We start from the raw sequence: 25,696 nt of genomic DNA, 5'->3' as shown, positions 1-25,696 counted from the left end.
ATTATCCTTAACTTTACTGACATCAATGGCTTTAACTACAAAATACTTGCAATACACTGCTGCGACAACTGTGATTCAAAGAAACTATATGTTTGCTTAGATGGTGTATAATAGGTCAAGCTTTGAACATATAAGTATTGAGAGAAAGACAGACAGACAGACAGGCAGACAGACAGACAGACAGACAGACACACACACACACACACACACACACACACACACACACACACACACACACACACACACACACACACACAGCTTTTTCTAAACATTGTCACAAAACGACTTTTATTGCGGCAACTCTTTCTATGTTGTAAAATAGAACAATTATTAATTTTGTAAAGAATGCTTAATTCTAAGCTGGTGGCTAAAATTATGAAATCTAAATTTTTTTTAAATATTTCAATTATTAATTATTTAAACAATTAGTTTGCTTTACAAGTACTAGAAACTAAAGATCAAAGTAAAACGTGTCAAATTTTTCTAACTTTTATATTTTGACTTGTTTTATAACGAAGACGCGCTTAGGTCTGGTTTGACTACAAACTGTCCTGACGCACGCACGCGCAGTAAAGCAAGGACGTGCTCGGTTGATGTAAGCAATCGCGGCTGGTTGAATTATATGACAAACTGACGGCGACGTGTTCTTGTAAGCTGCAAGAATATGCACGAATTCTTCACTTCTTCACCATTTTTACCACCTACTACATGCACCACATTATCAATGATCTAATGTCCTAAGCGATAAAGTAATCGTTGTAGTCGCGACATAGAACACCAATTCGATCAAACAATATAACGGCAGTGACGGTTATAACAGTCGTCGCTCGCGAGTTCTTTCTCGATCCATTGTCTTAGTTTCAGGACGTTAGTGAAAAAGCTATACGTCGCTGGCTGGCCACATCCGATACCCCAGCCTACAATGCCTGTAACAACATACGAGTCTTTAGAGTTTCTCTTGCAAACGAGCGGTGCACCGCTGTCGCCTGCGCAGGTGTTCTCGTTTCCTGTGCCGTCACCTGCGCAAAATGTGGTGTCGGCCACTGTGAAGTGAGTGGACAGCTTGCAGACTTCTGTGGGAGCTATAGGAAGACTTGCTTGCGTCAGTATCAGAGAGGGTGTTACATAATCGCCCAACTGAGCCTTTTTTGTATATCCCCATCCTGATATAACACATTCAGTACCTGGTCTGTAGTATGCTTCGTCGCCTACATGAGGAAGACGCGCTTTCGTTACAAACCTAGAGAAGCGCGCGTTACAGCAAAGCTTGATAAGCGCTATGTCGTTGTCGAATGTAGTAGTGTTGTAATCCTTGTGAATCCTCACGTCACACACTTTATGTCTTGTTCCCGTCGACTCGTTTAAGACCCTCTGCGTGTCACCGGTTACAACAAGTATGTCCCGTGAGGAGTACCGTCCTTGAAAGCAGTGACGCGGCACCATTATCCAACACTCGCTTATGATTGTTCCGATACAGCTGAATCGATAAGGATTGCCTAGTCGACGACTGTATATGGACACAATCCACGGCCAGGCTCCTTTAGGTGATGGACATCTCCCGCATTCACCTATATGAAAAACCCGTTTTCAACTAATCTATATGATATCATTTAATTAACTACAATAAATAATATTTATGTGATCACTTAAGTTTTGTACAGCACTTATTGACATGCAATACTGCCTACGTGCCCCGATATCTCAGACATGCAAAGTGTTATGCCATTCTAACAATATTTAATAAAGATGATAATTAAATATAAGTAGAACACATCATTTCGCATAATATTGATCTTACAATCGCACGTGATCGGTTGTTTTGGACTCCATTGACCGTCAGTGCATTTCTGTATTGCATTGCCGCCTGCTGATTGTTTGCTACAGCACGAATGTTTAGCTTCACGACCAAAATCGTTCCACTCTACAATTCCGTATTCGACACTAACCGGCTTTCCACACAATGCCACTGCAGAAAAACGCATTTTCTTTAAAATGCAATTCTAACTATTTTCAATTAGTGTGCGTACCATCAACTCCCTTGTTTATGACAATCTCGAATCCCTTCAATGTGATTTCAGAGTCGGAATGAAAGGCAATCGAAATTCCTGGAGAATTTGTAACGTTGAAGGTCGTCGACGAAATGTTTCCAGAGTAACTTCGGACGCTTCCTTTCTGTAGCGAAAGTGTATCTCGAATCGTAACATTGTCTCTATCTACTTCCGTTTCTATTGTTTTTATTTGAATTTGAGCATTCAGCAAACGTCGTGTGCCAACAACGGTCCATAGACAGTCTGTACTCTTTGGATAAGAAGATGGGAAATTTGGAGAAAAGACAAAGTTACTTGTGTACAGTCGAACCAAAGAACCGCACGCTAAAAGGAAAAGGTTGAAATGAATGTCTTTCAATAGATAATAATAAGAATTTGATTTTAACAACAAACTATAACATGACGGTATGCTTTGAACAGAAATTAACTTCGTGCACTAACGACTGCATTAAAATTCACGAGTTGAATGACTTACTTTGTTCTTTGGCGTAAGCAAGAAATCCAGACTTTTGTCCACATTTGTTTGATTTAAATTCGACAATCATTTTGTTGCTCGACGACACAACGTCAACAGGAACGACACTTGCATCCCATCGGACTATTTCTGACCTTCTTGATTTATATCCATCGTAGACTTTCACCCAGTCTCCATATCCGAGATCAAATTTCTCAAAATGCAGTCGAACGTGGACTCCTTTTCAAAGTTCTATATTCCAGGAACAGTGACTGCATGGGTGGTATGTTTCATTCGTTGTATTGAGCGTAACCAAGCTGTGTAATGTAGTTCTGTAGATGTCAGAAGGTAATGGAATGGTAATCGGTTGATTTGAGTTTGTAATAGTACTCCCGCATATCACGCGATCTGAAAACAAGGGAAGAATAACGAGTTGCTTATCAATGTTGGAACACGTTATAATGTTTGTGTAATTATTGTGTTAACTAGCTAACTTTATCTGAACATCTTGCATCTGGCAGAGCACATTCACACACACACACACACACACACACACACACACACACACACACACACACACACACACACACACACACACACACACACACAAATCAAGCATTACATTTTTACAACACGAGCAGGAGAAAGACACCTTGATCATATTACACACAATAGGAAATGCCTGACGTGCTATCGATTGAAAGACAAACCATTTACCATCTTCTTTATGGTATACCTTAATTAAAGCCTGGTTCACAATATTGACGCCGACGTCGAGAAATGAATCCTATTCCAGCGTCGACGTCGGCGTCAACATCAAAGGATGCCGCCAACGTCGAGGCGGTTTCTTTGAAGTTTGACGCTCAACTCAGCGTCGTTGTCATATTGTGAACCAGGCTTAAAGCAACCGATCTAATGGCCTCAATCAAGAGCATATAGTTGTTATTGTTTGTAAGCTATTTTATGTATTAACTTTTAAACAAAGGAACCGAGTTCAGAATTTTGCAATGTCAACTACATCAAGCGGTACCGTGTCGTCTTAAATCATTGTATGCAGCAAGTACAAGTCTTATTAAACGAACAACTCCACTTCAATCAAATTTTCAAAGCAGAAACAATTTCATTAATTTGGCTTTAACATTCACGTTCACTTACTTTCGCACTGACAGTCGCCTATGCACTGACTTGAACACTGGCCTAAACCTAGTGACAGCACAGAAGAGAAAATGAGAGTAGCGATGAAAACGATCGCAAACATGTTCTGCGGCACTTGCTGCATGTCCTGATTTCTTTCGTTAGTCAAGAGCTTATATAATGAAGTATGTAGCGTGGGTGAGATGTTGTGTGCAACTTCCTTCTTAATTACGGAATGCAAAAGGAAATGCCCGAGTCGCTACAATAATTTGTGAAACCGCAAAACAAATGCGACGCTTCCTGTGAGATTCCTTCTTATCTCGACATACAGTTTGAACGTGCTGACACACCTAGAAAGTCTGAGATTAGTAACGGAGCTCGCAAATTAGACTGTGTCGACTATACTGAATAAACGTTTTACAAACGTGTGCCAGAGTCTCAAACAAAGACAAGACAGTTGAACGGAAGACGTAGCCGAAAAAGCGTTATCGTAGCAGGGGCGGATACAGGATTCACAATATACCTAGCCAGGTTCACAATATACCTAGCGTCGCGTTGGAAACAGCCTCCTTTGACGCCACACGACGCGACGCGCATTGTGAACCAGGTCTAGGACTGCAATTTGAGTCTTTACCTAATACCTGAATCCAATTGTTCTACTTCAGTGGTTGAAGGACATTAGGTATATGAACTGAACACCATGTTCTGGACTGTGAGAAACCAGCTGGGAGAGCTGAATCAGTGAGGGAGAGGTGAGAAATTACCCAGGTGAGGTGGTCTGGTCTGCGAGAAATTGTCCAGGACAAATAAATAACTATCCGGTTGCCCCTGACAATGGTGCCCTGTATCCCCCTGGATACGTGTCGTGGTTTCTTAGAGCAAACACGAGAGTAGTACACTTACAGTAACAATAAATTGATTTTATTTAATTAAAATTGGTTTTGTTTAATTACTCCAAATGACGTCACTAAATGTTCATTTTGATAGGTATATGCCTAATTAAGATATTTAATTAGTTATGTTACAGTATTTATTTGAATAAAAATTTATGCACGAATAGTAACCTATACTCAAATAGCAACCTAGAGTCTAGAGTGATTGACAAATAGTAAACATGCTCGAATAGATAATTAACCAACTGTATGGTCAGAGCTCCGAGGCTACTCCACGTAATCTGGAACACCATGGCGTCGTGAAAGAAAACGTTCACTTTACAGCAGAAACGAGATGCTGTATTGGAAGCAGAAAGAACATCCGTTCGAGCAAGTACAAAGCGGACAGACAAAACAAAGGCAAGCACAGATTTCAATTTTGCGGTAACATTCGATCACAGGGAAGATGCTGCGAAACCCACATTGTTTTTCATGGCTTTAGGTAGGGTTTTGCTGGGGAAAGTAACATAACGCGGCTAGGGTTAGTGATCCATTTACCCTAGCTTGGTTTACTCAAATTCTTCCAAAACCCATGCACTGAAACCACTCAAAACCCATGATTGGTTATCAGAGCTGGGTTTTGAGTAACCCAAATTCCCCGCGTTTCCGTGGATTACTGCTGTATTCAACATTTCCTTGGAACCCGTGAAAATCAATGAAAACCCATGAAATCGCCAATGCAAATTGCAACGGTAAGTGGACATTGAACTGATAGTAATCATGTCTGATTATATTGCCATTAAGCTTATCTAATCGCCACACATTCAATGACATGCTAATAACCATTTGGCACGCGCACTCTAGACTAGCAAAATGCACCTGAGAAATGTTCTTCACATGTGACACTGTTCCTGCTTTCTTTTCACGTTCAGTAGCAATCCTTGTCAGTTATCTGCTTTTTACTTGATTTCTGACGATTCTCTTGCCTTTCTGCTTCTGATTCTTTAAGCTTGCAATGATCAATACATACTTTTTTCTCACTAGCCAGACAAATGTCAGATCAAATTCAATTTTGACCGGCCATTGATAAACTTGATCGGCTATTCTGATTCATTATGCAACATCAGTAACTATTTATAGAAAAAGAACTGCACAGATTTGTACAAATGTCTACCTCTAATGTACAGTTTTTGTAATTGTTGCTAATATTAATGCAGTGAGGATCCCACAACTGCTTGTATTGACGGGTATTCCAAAAATTTGAGCCAAAAGAAGAAGCTATCTACTACCTTATTTAAACCAGTAAATTAACTTTCAATTAGCAATTTTAAAAGTTGTATAACTAACTAAGCAATTGACAAAGATTGCTCATTAGTGTGAGAGTTTAGTCTTACTTAGATAACATGCTATAGTAGAATAGGTAATAAGTAAGTGATAAAATATACATGAATATACGAAGAGCCAATATCTCCATTACTTCTTAGGCCCTACTTAAAAAGGCAATGCTAAAACAAGTATAACCAAGCATGGCAAGGTAGCGGTTTTTAAACCAAATGAAACCCAACATTGATTGCAAGTAGAAGTAAAACAACATCAGAATGCTGAAGAAGCAGTTACCATCCCCTGCAACCTGTTCGTGAGCTAATGGAACATCAGCTAGATACAATTGAGCAGCGACTACATCTACTTGCAGACTTATACTCAATCCACAGTCAGTCAAATGCAAATGCCGGAAGTGCTTTTAGCTGCCACGTGTCTTCATTCAATGTCAATCATGAAATTTGTTCTAAAGGGTGTAACCAAACGACGTGTGAAATAGATATCTGTGAACCTTGTATTTACAAATCTAAAGCAAAAATCTTCTCTCTTGAGAATATTTTAGCAATAGAAAGTCGTATGTCTTGTAGCTAAGAAGAAAGATCAAAACAGTTGCTCTTGGTGTTCGAACAGAATGTAAGTAGTATACATATATAGTATACCATCAATTTTTTCATACTTCCATAGGTAATTAATTAAGAAGGGCTAGCTTTCACAGGTAGTAATTAGACACCCAACACGTACTTCCCACAACAATCTGTAGGTTTCATTCAATCCATGCACTCACTGCTGCAGCCGCTAAAATTTACTAATGAGTCTGGTGACAAACTTTGACTGAAGATCTATTTATTAGAAACAGTTTTCCTGTTTTAGGATTGGGCACGTTAGCTAATAGCCTACTGTACACACTTCACGCTAATTGTGTGTGTATGTGTGTGTGTGTGTGTGTGTGTGTGTGTGTGTGTGTGTGTGTGTGTGTGTGTGTGTGTGTGTGTGTGTGTGTATGTGTGTGTTAATTGTTCAGAATAGATCCTAATCCACCCGTGGTTTCTATTTTGAGGGCAAACAGTATGATAACAGGCATATCTGATGTCACTTCAAGTAAGCAGACGTTCTTATATAAACAATGGCAATAATATGCCAACCATTGCATGTACATACATCTAGATTTTGCGTGTTCTCTTCTGTTTGGTCAGCAAAATGTCAGGCTGTAGTCTACGGATACCGGCCAGTTGGCATTTATATATTATTGTCGGCCAATGGCCACTGGCCGGTTGTTATACTGATCACTGGCTTCTGTTTCGAAGGTTCCAGTGGGTATTCGTAATCTGCAGCTAGTTCACGATTCATGCTCTGTTACCCAGTTGACGAAATGTTAGAGGAGGTCATTTCCTACTACATCTTTTTGATATAGCAGCTTTCCTGACGTTGAGGTATACCGTACGCATCAGTTCTCTGCTCAGACTGGATTTCAGATTTCCCAAGTCTAGTGTTATGTGAGTTGTTTCATCAAGAACCCTAAAAACCCAAGGAAAAGACTAGCTATGTCGCGGCATATTCCCTGTGTAACTGAGAAGATTCCTACGAGGACAGGAGGAGCAAAAGCTGTTGCCATAGGCGTAGGAACCGGAAGGACAGTGGGAGTACGTACTCACTCAAAATTTAGCAAAGTAAATGCATGGGACTCAGATAAAGTGCAAGTACTAGTACAAGTACAGTAGGCGGTATTTGTATATATACAGTGGTACCCCATCAGAAGAATATAGGTTTTACGGCTATTTAATTGATCAGTATCTTGCATTGACACAGATCCCTTAGACTGGTGGCATGCTTGTTTCTTCTCTTAATTAAATGATTGAAATAACCTAGACTCATGCTTGAATAGTACAAGATGCTTGAATAATAGTCCAGGTCTCAAGCGATTGAAAAGAAATGTAGTAACTCGGGGTATTAATCAAAGAAATACGGTAGTTACGCCTTGCTAATAGGCAACAACTGCGGTACAGCCGTACTGATCCTCCAGAATTGAAGTAGCCTCGCCTCAGACGCAGTGTGAATTGCAGCCCCGGATGCGCTGCCATCACCACTGTACATACACTGTACGTCTGGTATGGTATCGCCTTTCTGGGCGGGAGTACGTATGTAATAGTAAGTATGTAATCAAATTCTTCAGCGCGTGTGATACTAATGTTATTAGCTAGAAACTGAGCTTTCGATTGGACTTTGACGTTGTTTTAGCCTCTGTAATTGTCGATATTGCGATTTTAGGCCGCTGACAAGCGTTAGTAATAGATTGCAGCTACGTTAGAGAGCGTAGTGGTGAAATGGAAGATCAGAAATGGCACTTGCAGTGCAACATACGCCTTTGAACGCGTTCACAGGTTCTCAGTTGAAGCTGCAATGCGTCATATGCCTCTACTGCAATGCATTGTACTGCCGCCTACGTACTGCACGCTAATTAGCGAAGATTGCACGCGACAGTCGTTTCTTGTACTCTACTACACCGACAAAGTACACTTGTGATCGACACTAATCATGTCCCTACAGACATGATTAACGGTGACCGCAAAGGGCGGTACCATACCAAACGTAGTGGTGACGGCAGCGCATCCGGTGCTGCAATCCACACTGCGTCTGGGGCGAGGCTAGAATTGAAGAGGTATGGGATTTTTATGACAACTTGTCTAAATGGCCACCCCTACAAATATTTAAATTTATGTGCCACTCCTCAGCAAATTAGCATCGAAAACGCTCGTAGTTTGTCGTCGTTTTGCTTCTAGTAACACCAAATAAGATTTTATATACTTCAATGTCTGACTAGCTAATGTCTCAATTGCAGCGACCAAAAATCAATCATCTCGCTATGCAGATCAGTCAATGCGTTGGCTGGTCTGCGTTCAGGCTGCTGGATGGGTTAGAAAACCACTAGACGACAAATGCGGTCTCATTCTATTGTCTACCTGTGATGTCTAGCTATAGAAGATCTAATAGCCAGCTAAGGATTTATAACTAGGAAGTTGCGTACAAACAACTTATTGTACGACATCCGCGCATAGGTCAAGTGCATACGCATTTGACACCAACCCTGTGGGCAGAAAGTGCATACAATCACCGCAAATTGCTAGATCAAACCACACAAGACAAGAGACGGTAGGCCAACAACTTAGTCCCGCCCACTACAACCTATCATCACGCCCACCTGATCCGTGCTCTACTGTACTTAGCCCTCCGACACAGCGTAGGTCTAACCATATCGGTTGGAGTTTGCTAACAGCGAGTATGTTACTGTTTTTCTTTTCCGTTGCTCTTCTGCTTACATCTGCGGCGTCGCTAGACGAATGTTCCAGCCAGCAATGCAGCTCAGCCTGCAGCTGCAAAAGTAAGAACTATTCGAAAAGATCTAAAGGGCAAGAGTCTTTACCTGTAGCTAGACTGCGTCACTCTTTTTACTAAGAACAACGTCGAAATTTCTAGCCCCAGCTGCTATAAGCTTGCTTGCAGGCACTGTAGTCTGAGCAGAGCTGGCTGCACTTTAGCTCTATTGTTTGTTTACCGCTTGAAAGGACACAAACCGGTTTGTATGGCTTCTCCATGTCGCGACAGGTTGCTTGGTGACTTCCGGGGTTGTGGTTTAGTTTGGATTACATCACGTGCACGAAGTGCGAACGGCAGGAAACATTCGACTCCTTTGTGTGGTCGAACAAGGAAGGAGACTGACTACGCTCTTTGTTCTTGACAGGTTACGCGCTTTGCGGTGGCAAAATTACGAAAAGAAACCAAGTGATAACGCTTCCCACCGCTAATGGCCGTTATCGAAATTGCATTCATTGTACTTGGAATATACGCGTTCGTCAACAGGAGACGGTTCGGTTGCATTTCGAGAAGTTTAGTCTTGGGGAAGGAGACTGGGTAAAGGTCTATGACGGGTCCAAGTCAAAAACGACTGAAATAATCAGGTGGGACTCGTACGCATCTCCTGTTGACGTCGTGTCGTCGGGACACAGAATGGTGGTGGAGTTCAGGTCAAATGTATGTGGAGAGAAGTCGGGAATTCGCGCAGTAATGAAAAGAAATAGTAAGACAACATGAGTTAATATAAAATGTAAATCTACAGAAAATTAAGCTAAAGTACAGAAATTATTACTGACAAATTGGTGGCAGCATGGAAGTTTGCATACTATAATTTTTCAGATAAATAGACTAAGTTACAAATGATAATAATAAATTATCGATTTTTTATAGCTTGTGGCTCATTAATTCGACTGCCCAGCTCAAAAAAACGCTTCATCCGTTCGCCCAACTACCCTCGTTTCTATCCAAGCAATGCAGACTGTTTATGGACGGTTGTAGGCACACAAGATTTGCTGTCAGCTGAAGTCAACATACATACATTGGAAACTGAAAAGGGCAAGGATATTGTCACGATTAGAGATACTCTTGCACAAGAAAATGCAAATGTTACTGAACACTCTGGAACAGTTGAGTCGGTGGCTTTCAACGTGACAAATTCCCCAGGAATCTCCGTTGCTTTTCATTCTGATGTCAGTGTGCATGGCTTGGGATTCAAGATATCCCTATCAAGCAGTTCTGATGGTATACAGGTTACTGCATGTGGAATTGTAAAACGAGTCTAAACAGAGTGTACCATTTTTACAGTATCGATCTGTGAAAAACCTGACAGTGTAGCAAATGGAAGGGTGAAGTGGACTGATTTCCGCCGGAAAGCCATACATTCCTGTTGTCCCGGATATTTCGCTCAAGGTTCTAGTGCAACACAAACTTGCATCAACAGTAGCTGGACTCCATCAGACACAATCATATGCAAACGTGAGTACTAGAACACTCAATGGTTTTAGTAGATTTCTATTTGTTGCAAAAATTTGTAGGCGTGACGTCATGTCCTCAATTGCTTCCTCCTAACAACGGCATCATTGTTGGAGGAAACTCTCCTCCTACCCACGTTGGAGCCACAGTTGAGTTTCAGTGTAACCTGGGCTACAATTTTGAAAAAGAAGCTTCCACAGTTCGTGCTGTGTGCAAGTGCACAGGAGAATGGCAGTACACGCCGGTCAAACCATATTGCAAACGTGAGATCAAACCACCTTACTTGATTTTGCAAATCGGTAAATATTTTTGTGTGCAGTTTTTCAGTGTGGACCTCTTCCTCCATCACCTCAGCCGGGAGGATTCGTTCAAGTCAAAAGTCCACTCGTTGTGGGAACAGTGGCTACTTACAAATGCCCAAAAGGATTTGGTTTGAATGGGATTCCAACTGTTGTTTGTCAAGCGGACGGCTCTTGGTACCCTGTAAGGAAAAGTCATCATCCGCACGAATGCGTAGGTAAGACTAGCACCTAATGTGTAGAGTTGAGCCGTCTCTGGCTTGAACGAGAGTGTATGTCCCTGAAACTAGCAAAAATGTTTGTGTTGGCTGAAGAATTATTGTGAGATGGACGGACGGTAGCATGCGTGTTGAAATATATGGATTAACATATCTCCTTTATCTGTCGATCTGATCATCTGTCTGTCTGTCTGTCTGTCTATTATTAGTTTGTTAATTACTTTTTGTTTACAAGAACTTTTGTGAATTTATAAAATCCTAGCATATGTCCTAGTAGAATCTCTATGAGAATAGATTACATGTGTCTGTCTGTCTGTCTGTCTGTCTGTCTGTCTGTCTGTCCGTCCGTCCGTCCGTCCGTCCGTCCGTCCGTCCGTCCGTCCGTCTGTCTGTCTGTCTGTGTGACTGTCTGTCTCCATTTGTATCGGTCTGTTGGTTGGTAGTATATTTCAAACATGATCACTATTACAGGCTAAGTAAAGTAGCTAATGCAAAACAGTAAAAGTGGGGTAGATGGTCTATTAGGGCCATTATACCGACCAATCTGTTCGCCTGTCTGTTTGTTTGTTTGTCAGTCTGTGTGTCTTTCTCTCTGTCTGTTTGTCTGTCTGTACGTAGGTTTTTTTTCCTGTTTGATTGGTCGTGTGCCTGTTTGCATGACTAATAGAAAATGATTTTATGACATTTAAGTTTCTTTATGCTTTAGCAAATCTTACAACTTGTGATGATCCTGGTATTCCTGCAAACGGCAAGCGGAGAGTGGTCTCTTTCGCTCACAGCCAGTTTGCAACATTTGGCTGTAACGAGGGCTACGAACAAAAGGGTACGCATTTGAGAACGTGCTTGAAGTCAAATTCTGGCAAAACGTATTGGAGTGGAACTCCAACAGTTTGTAAAGGTATGGAAACATTAACTAGTCTGTTTTTATGAGTAAACACTATAATTGATTTGTAATTTAGATCTATTTAAGAATCCTTCTCAACTGGCAGGTCAGTTCAGAGAAGGGTTTTTGGATCGAACAGTCAAATGCAACGACAACAAGAACTCTTCCATAGATTCTTCTCAATCTGGTAGCAATGCAATCAAAAGCTCTAACGAAGGCTTGTGCAGAGGACGTTCTGTGGTCGTTGGTGAAGGATGCGTTGATCTCATCTTCGCCATTGATTGCTCTAAAAGCATATCTGAACATAACTTCAACTTGAGTCTTGCATTTGCTGCTCGATCTGTCGCGCTGTTTGACATCTCAGCGGGTCAGGCCAGAGTGGCTTTGCTGACTTACGATCACAAGAGACATCGACACTTTAACTTGGGAGAAAAAAAGACGACAGAAGAGACGGTGAAGGCCATTCAAAGTGCCAGCTACTGTGGTGGCGCTACTGCAACTGGTCCGGTTTTGAAACACATTCGCACAAAAATCTTACCTCAGAGCAAATCCGATTGCAAAAGGGCGATTTTCTTACTGACTGATGGGAAGAACAATTGGGCAGGGGATCCTAGTGATGAGGCGGAGCAGCTCAAGAACATTAATGGTACTGAAATATACACGATCGCTTACGGAGACAGCGATTTGAACTGGGATGTCCTGAGCCGTCTTGCTTCAAAGAAAGAGTACTTCTTTGCTGTCAGAGAACCAGTGATTCTGAACGAACTTATCAAGAAATCATTTACTGTAAAATTGAGTAAGCCGTCTTGCTTTCGCATGTTTAGAAGATTAAATCGTAATTCTACAGATATTTAAGGTTTTAATAAATATTCAATAATTGCTACTGCCTGGCAATAGCAGACAATAGTTTCCACCATATCAATTTTTGTAAATCAATTGCTTATTGTCCACTTTAGATTACTCTGAGCAGTGTGGTACAACCAGCGCTCCTGACTGCAGGGCACGCGTCTTTGGCGGTTGCCATTCGTCCAGAGGAGCTTGGCCGTTTATTGTCTCGATCTACACTCGTCAAAATGGAACTTGGATAATCACGTGTGGTGGAACAATAATAAATGACTGCTGGATTATGTCCGCCGCTCACTGTCTTCAAAACTTACAAGGCGTAAACAATGATGACATTCGAGTGGTAACCGGAGACACTCAAAGGTACGTAGATGAAGCGACTGAAACAACGTACAAAGTTTGTGGCATCAAAGTACACACGGGCTACAATGGCAGTACATTCGCCAACGACATTATGCTGCTGAAGCTTTGCTGTAAAGTTGAGTTTTCAAACTTTGTCAGAAAAGGTTGTCTACCTCAGGCAGGAGACGAGATCTACTACAGACCGGGCGCTCAGTGTGTTGTAGCAGGATGGGGAGGCACGGTACAAAAGAGCGAAAATGAAATCCTCAGTCTGAAACCATCTACTAGTCTTAAACAAGCCAATCTTCCTGTCGCCGACATCGAAGTTTGTAAAAAGTCGACCAGATATCCAGTTGCGGAAACCTCGTTTTGTGCCGGTGACGGTACTGGACAGGCGGGAGCTTGCAGGGGAGACAGCGGTGGACCCATCTTTTGCATGAGGAAGGATTCAGATACTTACGTTGTTACTGGGATTGTCAGCTGGGGTAGTGGATGCGGTCTGGCAGGACAATACGGATTCTACACTGACGTCCGGAAGTTGAGGCAATGGATTGAAGACAATGTCGAGGATTGCTCTAGTGATCCTTGCCCAGATTCAGGCGTGAACTTTGTTTAATAATGGAGTGTATAGACATTGCAAATGCAATCGTGTTTATTGCATGTTCTTCATATACTACATGTATCAGTATGTATGTATTAAGACAATATAGACGTGTACGTAACAGTAGTGATCTGTCAGTGAGGTGGTTGTTTGTTAGCACGCAGCAAATGTGATGTCTAATGACACATCGACGCTAAGAGATTAAGTGCTTTGAAACTCACGTGTTTAGACATCGTGCTAGAAGTTCAACTACCAGCTGTAGCAAACAAATACCGAGCAACTACCCAGACTATGAAAGACTGTTGGAGGTCCCTAGCATTGCTCTTGAAAATCCTATGTGGAGTAGTAACCGAGTACGCAAGATAGGTGTATACGGTTCTGGTGTGAGCTGTTGTGCTAAGTTGTGTTTGTCACCTGTCAACATTCATACACCTACAAGTGGCCTACACGCCTTGACGCACGAAGCTTGGTATTCTGACTTGATCTGAAAAGCAACTAAAAATATTTATCGAGTGCGGTGCATGCTTCATTGGCGCAACTCACGCAATCTGTTTTCCGGATGGCATTGTTCAAGACCAGACCTAAACAGATTCTTAGACGCTGCCACCAGAATTGTACGGTCTGTTAATTTTTTATCAGATTTGAAAAGCCAACTAAAATTTTTGTTATGCAAATTTTTCTTGTGCAAAGTATCCCGTCGGTACTTGGACTTCGAAAGATGCTCTCCTAATGAGACACGTTCGAAACGAACGTTTGCATTGGATTTTGCCAATGTAACACGATTTTATTGCATATTTTCGTGGTGATTGTCTCAGCGGGTTTAGCGTACGTGATGATACACACAGACATACAGACAACTGAAGATACATGCATGTCTGAAACGAGTGTTGGTAGTGCGCATCTGTGAAAATGATGTCTCTCGTCATGAAGCACGCTTTTTTACAGACGGTGTGTAGATAGTCTCCAATATTTACAAAATTTATCGAAGTCTTCTGTTGGTGAGTCAGGAAGAGCAAACTCTAGTGAATTCTTAGAACACTGGAGAAAGCGATTCTCAGGCAGCTTCAGAATTGCAATAGTAATTCGTTATAAAGAAGGTATTTGCATTGGCAGGCGAAGAAGAATGCCTTTTTAAACTGACAAATGTTTGTTTAGTGAGCGAATGCTTGCATAGACCTTTTTGAAGAGCAGACTATCCTTCAGACCATTTCCATATAAAAAACTGAGAGGCCAACAAACAGACAGACAGACAGACAGACAGACAGATAGTTTATCGACTTCTGGTTCAAACACTTTTTTATTCAGCTCCAGAAGTGCAATGCTAATTTCATCTCTAAAAAGTAATCTTCGCTATCTGAAAACAACAGGTTTTACGTCTTTGCCACCCAGTACTTTAGCCACTAGCAGGTACTGGAGGCTTTGCTTGTACACCGTAGTTTTTTAGTGTAGTCCTCATTTTGATTTAAACGAGTTTAATTTTAGCTTAGTTTAGTTGATGAACGCTACTAGTAGCTGGACAGTAAATAGTACCCTGCATTGCAAAATGTATGATAGATAAAAGGTCAAATAAATGTGATGGCCAGACAGACAGACAGACAGACTGACAGACATACATACAGACAGACAGACAGACAGACAGACACACAGACAGACAGACAGACAGACAAACCGACTACTGGAGGACACGATTTCCATCAAACTGCAGCAATGCAATGCTCGTTTGTTCCAGAAGAAGGCATCTGACATAAATGGCATTGTAGCATAAACAAAGACTTTATGTCCTTATAATCTTATAGAACTTGAAATTTGTATGGTCTCGTAATTGCCTTTTATTTGCCATTGTACCATAGTTAATATTTGAAAATATACTACGACATACATACATACATACATACATACATGCATGCATGCATACATGATGGTATGTCCACTGATTTCAGTGATGACTCTTTAATGTTTCTTGTGTCGCATGTGAGACATGAGTCCTGCTTTTGAGCGACACACTAAGTCACATGTCAGACAACGAAAAGAAGGACTGACATGTGATGATTGTAGTTGTTGCAGATCTTGTTGCTGTTGAACTTGTTGAAGGTGGAGTCGCTGCTGGTCTTTGCGACACTGTCTCTTAGCTCTAGCAGCTTTCAGACGACTTTCCTCAAAACTTTGAATGCATTTATGACAACGGTTCCTCCACAGTGCCCTATCTTTTGCAAGGGTCTCAAAACTGGAAGGGTTGATGGAGCATTTCTTCAAGTTAGCCTTTAGAGAGTCTTTAAATCTCAGCTTTGGACCTCCCTGGTGTCGCGCCCCTTCTCCCAATTGCCCATAAAAAAGTTGTTTGGGAGTTCTTGTATCGGACATTCGGACAACGTGACCAGCCCAACGAAATTGACATTTAAGGAGGTAGTACTCCAGACCACACATATTGCTTACAGAAAGTACCTCTGTGTCTGGAACCATATCCTCCCACTTAATACCGCAGATCCGACGAAGACATCTCATGTGAAAGCTGCTAAGCACAGCAAAATTTCGACGGAGCAGTGTCCATGATTCACAGCCATATAATAAAGTTGGTAAGATGGCTGCTTTGTATACAGATATTTTGGTCGTCAGCTTAATATCATGTCTATTCCACAGCTTCCTGGAAAGCTTGCCAAAAGCTGAGCTAGCTTTTGAAATTCTGCAGGACACTTCCGTGGCAAGTGTGGTGTCAACTGACAAAGAGCTACCGAGATAGATGAAATTTTGGACATACGTAAGGGGGTGATCACCCACCATGATTGGTGGAGGAACTGGACTGCCTCCAGGCTTAGGTTGGAAAAGCGCATGGGTCTTTTTCAAACTGATTGAAAGACCAAAACGCTCTGCAGATCTATTGAAGCACTTCATGATACATTGGATGTCATCAAACGTATGAGCACAGACTGCACAGTCATCGGCAAACAATAGGTCCCGAACTATCACGTCAGAAACCATTGTTTTGGCTTTCAGTCGTCGAAGATTGAAAATACCACCACTCGATCTAAACTGGACTTGGATGCCAGGTCGGAGATCTTTCAATGCATCATTCAACATACACGAGAACAATATGCTGAACAGTGTTGGGGCAAGGACACATCCCTGCTTGGCACCATTGCTGACTGGGAAACTGGACGAGATAGAACCATTGTCTATGACTCTAGCTTCCATGCCATCATGAAAAGCCGCAATGAGATTTACAATTTTAGTTGGACAACCCAGTTTGGCTAGGATCTTCCACAAGCCCGTACGATCGACTGAGTCGAATGCCTTGACTAAATCAATGAAAACGATAAATAGATCCATGTGTTGTTCCCTACATTTTTCTTGGATTTGACGTGCAGAGAAGACCATATCAATAGTCCCGCGACCTGAACGGAAACCACATTGAGACTCGGGTAGAATCTTCTCCGTTAAGTGAGCAACGAGACGATCTAGAAGAAGTCTTGCCATAATTTTACCGGCCACAGATAACAACGATATCCCTCGATGGTTGTTGCAGTCAGATTTATCACCTTTCTTCTTGTACAAATGCACAATGTGAGCATCCTTAAATGCTTTAGGGACTCTCTCCTGTTCCCAACATTCTCTGACGAGATCACCTAGTTTGGTTAACAGCAAGGGGCCACCATGTTTAAAGACTTCAACAGGCAAGCCATCTGCACCTGGAGACTTGCCATTTGACATATTGGCAATTACATTGCCAATTTCAAGTATAGAAGAAGGGTCAGACATTTGTGAGATAAGGGGCATCTGTGGGATTGCTTCAATGGCTTCCTCACAGATACGAGAAGGCCGATTGAGAACAGATGAAAAATGCTCTACCCAACGATCCAGGATGTCTTCTTTACCATGCAACATTGAGGATTCATCAACAGTGCGAAGTGGTGTACTTCTACTGAATTCTGGACCAAAGATTTGTCTCAGGCCAGTATACAATGTCCTCATGTCATGTCGGTCACTGGCTAGCTGGAGCTCTTTTGCTTTCTCATCCCACCATGCATCCCTCATAGCACCAAGTCGTGATCGAACTAATCTCTTGCTGGATCTATAAGCATTGGCTTTTCTATAATCGTTCCTGTCAGCCAACCACGCCCGATGCTTATGATGTAATCTGTCAAGGAGATTACAAATATCAATGTCATTGTCGTCAAACATACATACATACATACAGACAGACAGACAGACAGACAGACAGACAGACAGACAGACAGACAGATAGACAGACACACAAACAGACACATAGACAGACAGACAGACAAACAGACATTGAGTTTCTCATGCTTGTACATGTTCTTCACAACATTGATCCAAAACAGAATTTTCTGGATAGTGATAGAAGGCTGACATATGTATAGTGGCTCCTAAAAAGTAGAGTTAGATATCTCTTTGGCACATTTATGGGCACTTGAAGCTCTTCCAAAAGCAGCCCTAGATGGTGAGGAAGCAGCAACTCGAAGAGAAATGCTAAAAAATAACAAATACGCCGAAAGGCATGTCCTTGTGGTACTACTCCAAATTTAATTCCTCTGGTGATGAAGCACTTTGGTCGTTGAGGACAAGAAATCAAAACAAAATGTCTCAACCAGCTCTCATCAATAGCAATATGGACAACTGAGTGCATACAGAGCGATTTCAATAACTACTGGAGGACGCTATTCCCAATTGCGATGCAGCATTGCAATGCAAAGGTGTTACAGCAAAAGCTGAGCAGAGTCCAGGGCAGTGGTGACTCAGTTAGTGCCATAGTAAATCTGTTAGCGTTTTTCAATTTTTGACTTATAGTCTTACTTAAAGACCTCTGAGGGTCTAGTTCTAGAAATTGCTGATTTTTAGCGTAGACTGTAATACTGTCCTGTATAAGAAATATATGCATTGACAAACAGACAGACAGACAGACACACAGACAGACAGACAGACAGACAGACAGACATAGTACTCTGCATTGCAAAATGTATCATAGATAAAACTTAAAATATATGTGATTGGCAGACAGACCGACAGACAGACAGACCACCGGCGTAGCGTCGGGGAAGCTGGGGGAGGCTCTTTGGGAATGTTATTCCGCTTCCAGCAAAACTGTAATTTTAAGTTACCAAAACGGGGACAGTCCAATTAATCTAAGAGTAGTACGTTGACGATCAACGACGTCAATTGACTCTACCTCTTGGACAATACACATCATCATTTCAGTATGATAAAACCAGTGTTGAAAGTCGTGGACACAACAAGTGCGCATGACCATCACTTATTTGAGATGTTTATTACTCTATCCGGCAACGGAAGAGCCAAAGAAGACCGCATCAAAAAGCATGCAGAAGCATATCAATCAATTATTTTAAGTAAGTGTAGTCAAGGTCGACATCCCGATTGACGAGAGAGTGGAATTTCATGCGGCTCCGCTACCTAATGATTTGATTGCACTCCACGGTACTTCTTTCCTCACAGGTTATTTTGACCAACTATCTAACCCATATTTCTCGCGATATTACGAAATGCTAAAATTGGTCAACGTTGTTTGCACTGAATTGGACTTCTAGATTCTATTGTCATCTAAATGCCATTTGCAATTGACCATCGCAGCGAGGCATGCAACATTTTTGTCACGGATTGTAACAGTGTAACATATTAATTTTGTAAATCAATTATTGCTTATATTGTCCACTTTAGATTACTCTGAGCAGTGTTGTACAACCAGCGCTTCGGACTGCATGGCACACGTCCTTGGCGGTTGCCATTCGTCCAGAGGAGCTTTGGCCGTTTATTGTCTTGATCTACACTCGTCATAATGGAACTTGAATAATCACGTGTGATGGAAAAGCAATAAAAGACTGCTTGATTATGTCCGCCGCTCACTGCCTTCAAAACTTACAAGGTGTAAGCAGTGATGACATTCGAGTGGTAACCGGAGACTCTCAAAGTTACGTAGATGAAGCGACTGAAACAACGTACAAAGTTTGCGGCATCAAACTACACAAGGGCTTCAATAGCAATACATTCGCCAACTACATTATGCTACTGAAGCTCTGCTGTAAATTTGATTTTTCAAATTTTGTAAAAAAGCTTGTTTACCTCAGGCAGAAGACGAGATCTACTGCAGACAACATTTGTCTAATGTTGTCTGCAGTAGATCTGCTCAGTGTCTCCCCATCCTGCTACAACATCCTGCTCAGTGTGTTGTAGCAGGATGGGGAGACACGATACAAAGGAGGGTAACTGGAGTCCTCAGTCCGAGACCATCTACTAGCTTTAAACAAGTCAATCTTTCTGTCACCGATATCAAAATTTGTAAAAGATCGAACATGATATCCAGTGGCGGAAACCTCGTTTCGTGCCGGTGACGGTACGGAACAGGCGGGAGTTTGCAGGAGAAACAGCGGTGGATCCATCTTTTGCATGAGAAAGGATTCAGACACTTACATTGTTACTGGGATTGTCAGCTGCGGTAGTGGATGCGGTCTGGCAGGACAATAGGGGTTCTATACAGATGTCTGGAAGTTGAGGCAATGGATTGAAGACAACGTCGAGGGTTTCTCTAGTGATCCTTGCTCAGACTTAGGCTTGTACTCTGTTTAATAATGGCGTGTGTAGTCATTGCAAATACAATCGGGTTTGTTGAATGTTTATCATATACTACATCTATCAGTATGCATGTAGAAGACATTATAGACGTGCACGTAACAGTAGTGATCTGTTAGTAAGGTATTTGTTTGTTAACAGGCAGTAAATGTAATGTCTAATGACATAACGACGCTAAGAGATTTATGACTTTGAAACTCGAGTGTATATACATCGTGCTAGAAGTTCAACTACCAACTGTAGAAATACCACTACTGAACAACTACACAAACAATAAAAGATAATCAGAGGAGTCTAACATTGCTTTTGAAAACCAGCTGTGGAGTAGTAACTGAGCCCACGAGGTAGGCTTGTGCGCCAGGACAGTATACGGCTCTGGTTTGCGCGGTTGTGCTAGGTTGGGTTTGGCGCCTGTCAACATGCATACACCTACATGTGGCCTGCACGCTTTGACGCACTAAACTCGTTAATGTGACCTGATCTGAGAAAAAATTAAGAAAAATATCTAGCGAGTGCAGTGCGTGCATTGTAGGCGCAACTCACGCACTCTCTGGTTCGCGGATGACGTCGCTCAAGACTAGACAAACGTTATCAGAGTCTAGAACGTTGCTACCAGAATAATACGGCCCGTATATTTCTCATCGGACGTCAAACGTCAACTTAGAGGTTCTTCGTGCAAAATTTGTGCCGCTAAAGTATGTAATTTTGAAACGTTATTTGGAGCTATAAAGGGGCTTTCCTAATTAGACAAGTTTCTTCGAAACGCCCGTTTGCATTGGATTGTGCCAATGGAACGCGATCTTCAAGCATATATTCGTGGTGATTGTCTTAGCGGTTTTGCTGTAAGTAATTGATAATTCACAGAGACAAACAGAGAAACTAACAGAAGATACATGCATATCTAAAACGAGAGTCGAAGGTGCCCCTATGTGAAATCATATTTCTCGTCATGGAGCATGCGTTTTTGAGAAAAGAGGTCTAGATAGTCTCAAATAGTTACAAAATATGTGGAAGTCTTCTGTTGATGAGTCAGACAAAGCAAATGTTAGTGAAGTCTTGAATCACAGGGAAAGCGATTCTCAGTCAGCTTCAGAATTGCAAGAGTAACAGCATCATGAAGAAGGTATCTTCACTGTCAGGCTAAAAGAAATGCTTCGATAAACTGGACAAGATATTTGATCAGTGAACGACTGCTGGTATGAACCTTTTTGAAGATTAGATTATCTTTTAGGTCATTTCCATATATCAACAAATAGACAGACAGACAGACAGACAGACAGACAGACAGACAGACAGACAGACAAACAGACAGACAGACAGACAGACAGACAGACAGACAGACAAACAGACAGACCGAGAGACAGACAAACACACAGACAGACAGACAGACAGACAGACAGACAGGCAGACAGACAGACAGACAGACAGACAGACCGACCAACCGACAGACAGACAGACAGACAGACAAACAGACAGACAGACAGACAGACAGGCAGACCGACAGACAGACAAGGGGACGAAGAGAGAGACAGACAAATGTGAAGGAGAGAGACACCACACAGTGAAACGAACAATGGTTGATGGTAAAGATATATAGTGAGCAACGTTTCAGTAGAAACTTTCTCCTGGCTCAACGTGCGGCTAATATGTACGTTGAGTCAAAAGAAGGATTTTACTGAAACGTTGCTCATTATATATCTTTACCATCAACTATTGTTCTCTTCGAGGTGTGGTGTCTCTCTCCTTCATATTTGTCTACTTATCTACCACGTCAAGTTTCCGCAAATCAGATCGTTTCCGTCTTTGCTCTCACTATATCTTCCAAAGAGACAGACAGACAGGGGGTCCCTTTGTATATATGTAGGAAAGCAATAGTATGGTAGCAGCCGGTTTTCTAGTGCCAGCAATTTTAAATCATAATAATTATTTTGATCTGAACACAGGGAGTTACTTGCTTGCGCAACACTCTGCTATTTATACTTAGCACGTCATTTCTACGTGTATTGGCACACGAACACTTCCTGATTGCATTAAATTTTGTTACTTTTGTGCTTGTATTGCAATCACAGTGTCCTCATGTCAAAACACCATAAGAATTAATTTAAATAGATAACTGTTTTACATGTCTGTATATCTATTACCTGCCCGCTCAGCCTCGTACGTAGACGGGGTTAAGGTTGGTTGTATTTATAAAGCGTCCTACAGTAATTAAGGTGCAGCTGCTGGGAGTTATAAAAATATACATACAAGCTATTGATACGAGGTCCAGATGATGACAACATGGCCTATCTTCTTCCTTTTTTTGTACGTTGAAAAGCACAGTTATTAATTACGTGCCAGTTTCTAACATTTACTCTATTGCATGTATGATAGAAGTAGTGATAATGGTGCGTACGAGCAATGATGCATGCAGATACTGAATCCGAGACCGGGCAATTTCTAGGGACTAAACCTAGGTTTAAACTATGATGCTGATGACGCCCGCGACAATCGCAAGAACGCTCGCGCGTAGGCGCCGAGTAGGTGTCAAAATGCTAATGCTGACGCTGTACCTTTTACACTATCTTTTGATGAACGTCAGCGACGTGCCACATACGCGCATGATCATCATAATCTTATACAAAAGTCTGTGAATTGGTTTTCATTTCCTGAGTTTCTCCCTCACCAAGTTGTCGCGGAGACGCTTCCACAATAATTGGCAGGCTGCTGCTGGAGGCAAGGATTTTTCCAAATTTTTTTCAAGCCTTTTTCTTGAGCCTCTCATCTCTAGGCTACGTTGACTTAATCTGCCGCAAGCAGCCGTACCTACACGTATACACTTTCGGTAGGCTTCTCTTTCATAGTTTACTTTCGGGAATTTCACTCCAGGATTTGATCTGATTTGTCGACAAATGGCACGTGCTTTCGGTAAGCGCTAGAGCACTTCTGGTTTGGACGCTAGAGTTAAACTTGAATTAACTCTAGCGTCGGCGACGCTGACGACGCTGACGACGCTCGTGACCCGACGTGCAAGTGTTTACAATATGACGTCTGCCTGAGCGTCGACGTTAGCGTCCTTGCCAGCGTTCTTGAACGTCGACAGTGTCATGTTGTAAACCTAGCTCAAAAATTTTGAGTAGTCTCCCACTAACGTAAACTTTCGCTTAGGTCTGCTTGAAGCTAACAAAATTAACAAGTAAAGTCAGTATTTTAGTTGTTGAAATATGACTTAGTTAGCGTCCGCTAATTTTTGTAAGGGTGCACCTATTTAGCACGCTGGGCTATGCACTTTACCTTTTACTTTCTACACCCAAGCGAACCATTTCTGGACAAATCCTGCTTTGGTGCCTGTACTACTACATCACCGGCGTAGCGTGGTTCTCATGTTTGGAGAGGGCTAATAATTAGGCCGAAAACCACGCCCATTTGTCACTTGCAAAGTCACGCCAATTTTCTACATTTCTATCTTGCAGTTTGCATACATCTAATTATGTATTTATTATAAATTTCTGGTTACAAACAAAATCGTGACTGAATCCCGCCACTGTGCGTATAAAGGAGTGAAAACATTGTTACAGTCCGTCCCAACAATGTGTTCATGTCTCGATGCGGTGGTCAATTGAAAATTGAATGGCGTTTCGATTACAATAGAATCTAGAAGACCAATTCAGTGCAAACGACGTTGGCCAATTTTATCATTTCGTAATATAGCGAATAATAAAGGCTAGCTATGTTAGCTAGAATAACCTGCAGGGAAAGTACAGTGGAGTGCAAGCAAATCATTAGGTAGCGGAGCCGCAGGAAATTCCATTTTTACCTTAACTACACTTACTTAAGAATAATTGATGAATAGGCTTCTCCCAGCTTTCTTGATGCGGTCTTCTTTGACTCTTTCGTTACTGGATAGCGTAGTAAACGTCTCAAATAAGTGATGGTCATGCTCACATTCCGTGTCCACGACTTCTCGACACTGGATTTATCATACTAAAATGATGATGTGTATTGTCAAAGAAGTAGAGTCTATTAACGTCGTCGATCGTCAACGTAATGCTCAAAGATTAAGCGGACTGTCAATGCTTAGCAAATTAAAATTATAGTTATGCTTGAAGCGGAGTGACACGCCCAAAATGTTTGGGGCGCTGTAGCCTCCCCAGCCCCACCCCACCCCGACGCTAAGCCGGTGGCTACATCACAACACATCAGACAATAGCAGATTGTCAGGGTAGTACACCATCTTAGTACCACCCACTACATCTTATCAACAAGTTCGCGTCATCTTATTATCAGTTAGAGTCTGCTAACTGCTAGCTATGTCGCTGGTCTTCTTTTCCATAGCTCTTCTGATAACATCAACGGCGTCGCTAGACGAATTTTCCAGCCAGCAGTGCAGCTCAGCTTGCAGCTGCCGAAGTAAGAACAACTAGAAGAGTTACTTGAATGCAAGAGTATCGTTTACTTCCTTCTTGTGTAGCTGAACTGTGTCGTTCGTTATTGGAAAGAACTTAGAGACTCCTAGCTCTATCACTTCTAGTTTTGCATGCTTGCACACGCTGTAGTCTAACAAGAGCTGCACTTCAGCTCAATTGTTTGTTTGCCGTTTCAATGGGACTCAAAACGGTTTGCGCGGCTACTGCACGTCGTCCGGGTTTCTTAGTGGATCCCAGGGTTTTTGGGTTAGGGTTGGTTTATAGCACGTGCATGAAGTGCGAACGGCAGGAAACATTCGACTCCTTTGTGTGGTCAAACGAGGAAGGAGACTGACTACGCTCTTTTGTTCATGACAGGTTACGCGTTTTGCGGTGGCAAAATTACGAAAAGAAACCAAGTGATAACGCTCCCCACCGCTAATGGCCGTTATCGAAATTGCATTCATTGTACTTGGAATATACGCGTTCGTCAACAGGAGACGGTTCGGTTGCATTTCGAGCAGTTTGATCTTGGGAAAGGAGACTGGGTAAAGGTCTATGACGGGTCCAAGTCAAAAACGACTGAAATAATCAGGTGGAACTCGTACGCATCTCCTGTTGACGTCGTGTCGTCGGGACACAGAATGGTGGTGGAGTTCAGGTCAAATGCATGTGGACAGAAGTCGGGAATTCGCGCAGTAATGAAAAGAAATAGTAAGACAACATGAGTTAATATAGAATGTCAATCTACAGAAAATTAAGCTAAAGTACAGAAATTATTACTGACAAATTGGTGGCAGCATGGAAGTTTGTATACTATAATTTTCCAGATAAATAGACTAAGTTACAAATGATAATAATAAATTATCGATTTTTTTA

General features: G+C 41.9%; 1 protein-coding gene across 1 annotated transcript; it reads left to right on the top strand.

Annotated features, from left to right (window-relative positions):
* Positions 1-9,084: 9,084 nt before the first annotated feature.
* Positions 9,085-14,049, top strand: LOC134198167 (CUB and sushi domain-containing protein 1-like). The gene is made up of 9 exons (XM_062667500.1): positions 9,085-9,204; positions 9,565-9,900; positions 10,068-10,418; positions 10,482-10,652; positions 10,712-10,912; positions 10,969-11,166; positions 11,873-12,064; positions 12,126-12,845; positions 13,006-14,049. The coding sequence occupies exons 1-9, from the start codon at positions 9,105-9,107 to the stop codon at positions 13,848-13,850; spliced, it is 3,114 nt and encodes a 1,037-aa protein (XP_062523484.1). The 5' UTR covers positions 9,085-9,104; the 3' UTR covers positions 13,851-14,049.
* Positions 14,050-25,696: the final 11,647 nt, after the last annotated feature.

This window comes from Corticium candelabrum, chromosome 2 (genome assembly GCF_963422355.1).
Source record: "Corticium candelabrum chromosome 2, ooCorCand1.1, whole genome shotgun sequence".
NCBI classification, from domain to species: domain Eukaryota; kingdom Metazoa; phylum Porifera; class Homoscleromorpha; order Homosclerophorida; family Plakinidae; genus Corticium; species Corticium candelabrum.
Note: the sequence above shows the minus strand (reverse complement) of the source record. Positions and strands in the feature narration are given on the sequence as shown.

Bases quoted from the DNA above. Each gene is read 5' to 3' on its own strand.
- LOC134198167 (XM_062667500.1), top strand. From the start codon at position 9,105: ATGTTACTGTTTTTCTTTTCCGTTGCTCTTCTGCTTACATCTGCGGCG. The intron at 10,653-10,711 runs GTGAGTACTAGA...AAAAATTTGTAG, and splicing joins AGACACAATCATATGCAAAC to GCGTGACGTCATGTCCTCAA. The intron at 10,913-10,968 runs GTGAGATCAAAC...TTTTGTGTGCAG, and splicing joins GGTCAAACCATATTGCAAAC to TTTTTCAGTGTGGACCTCTT.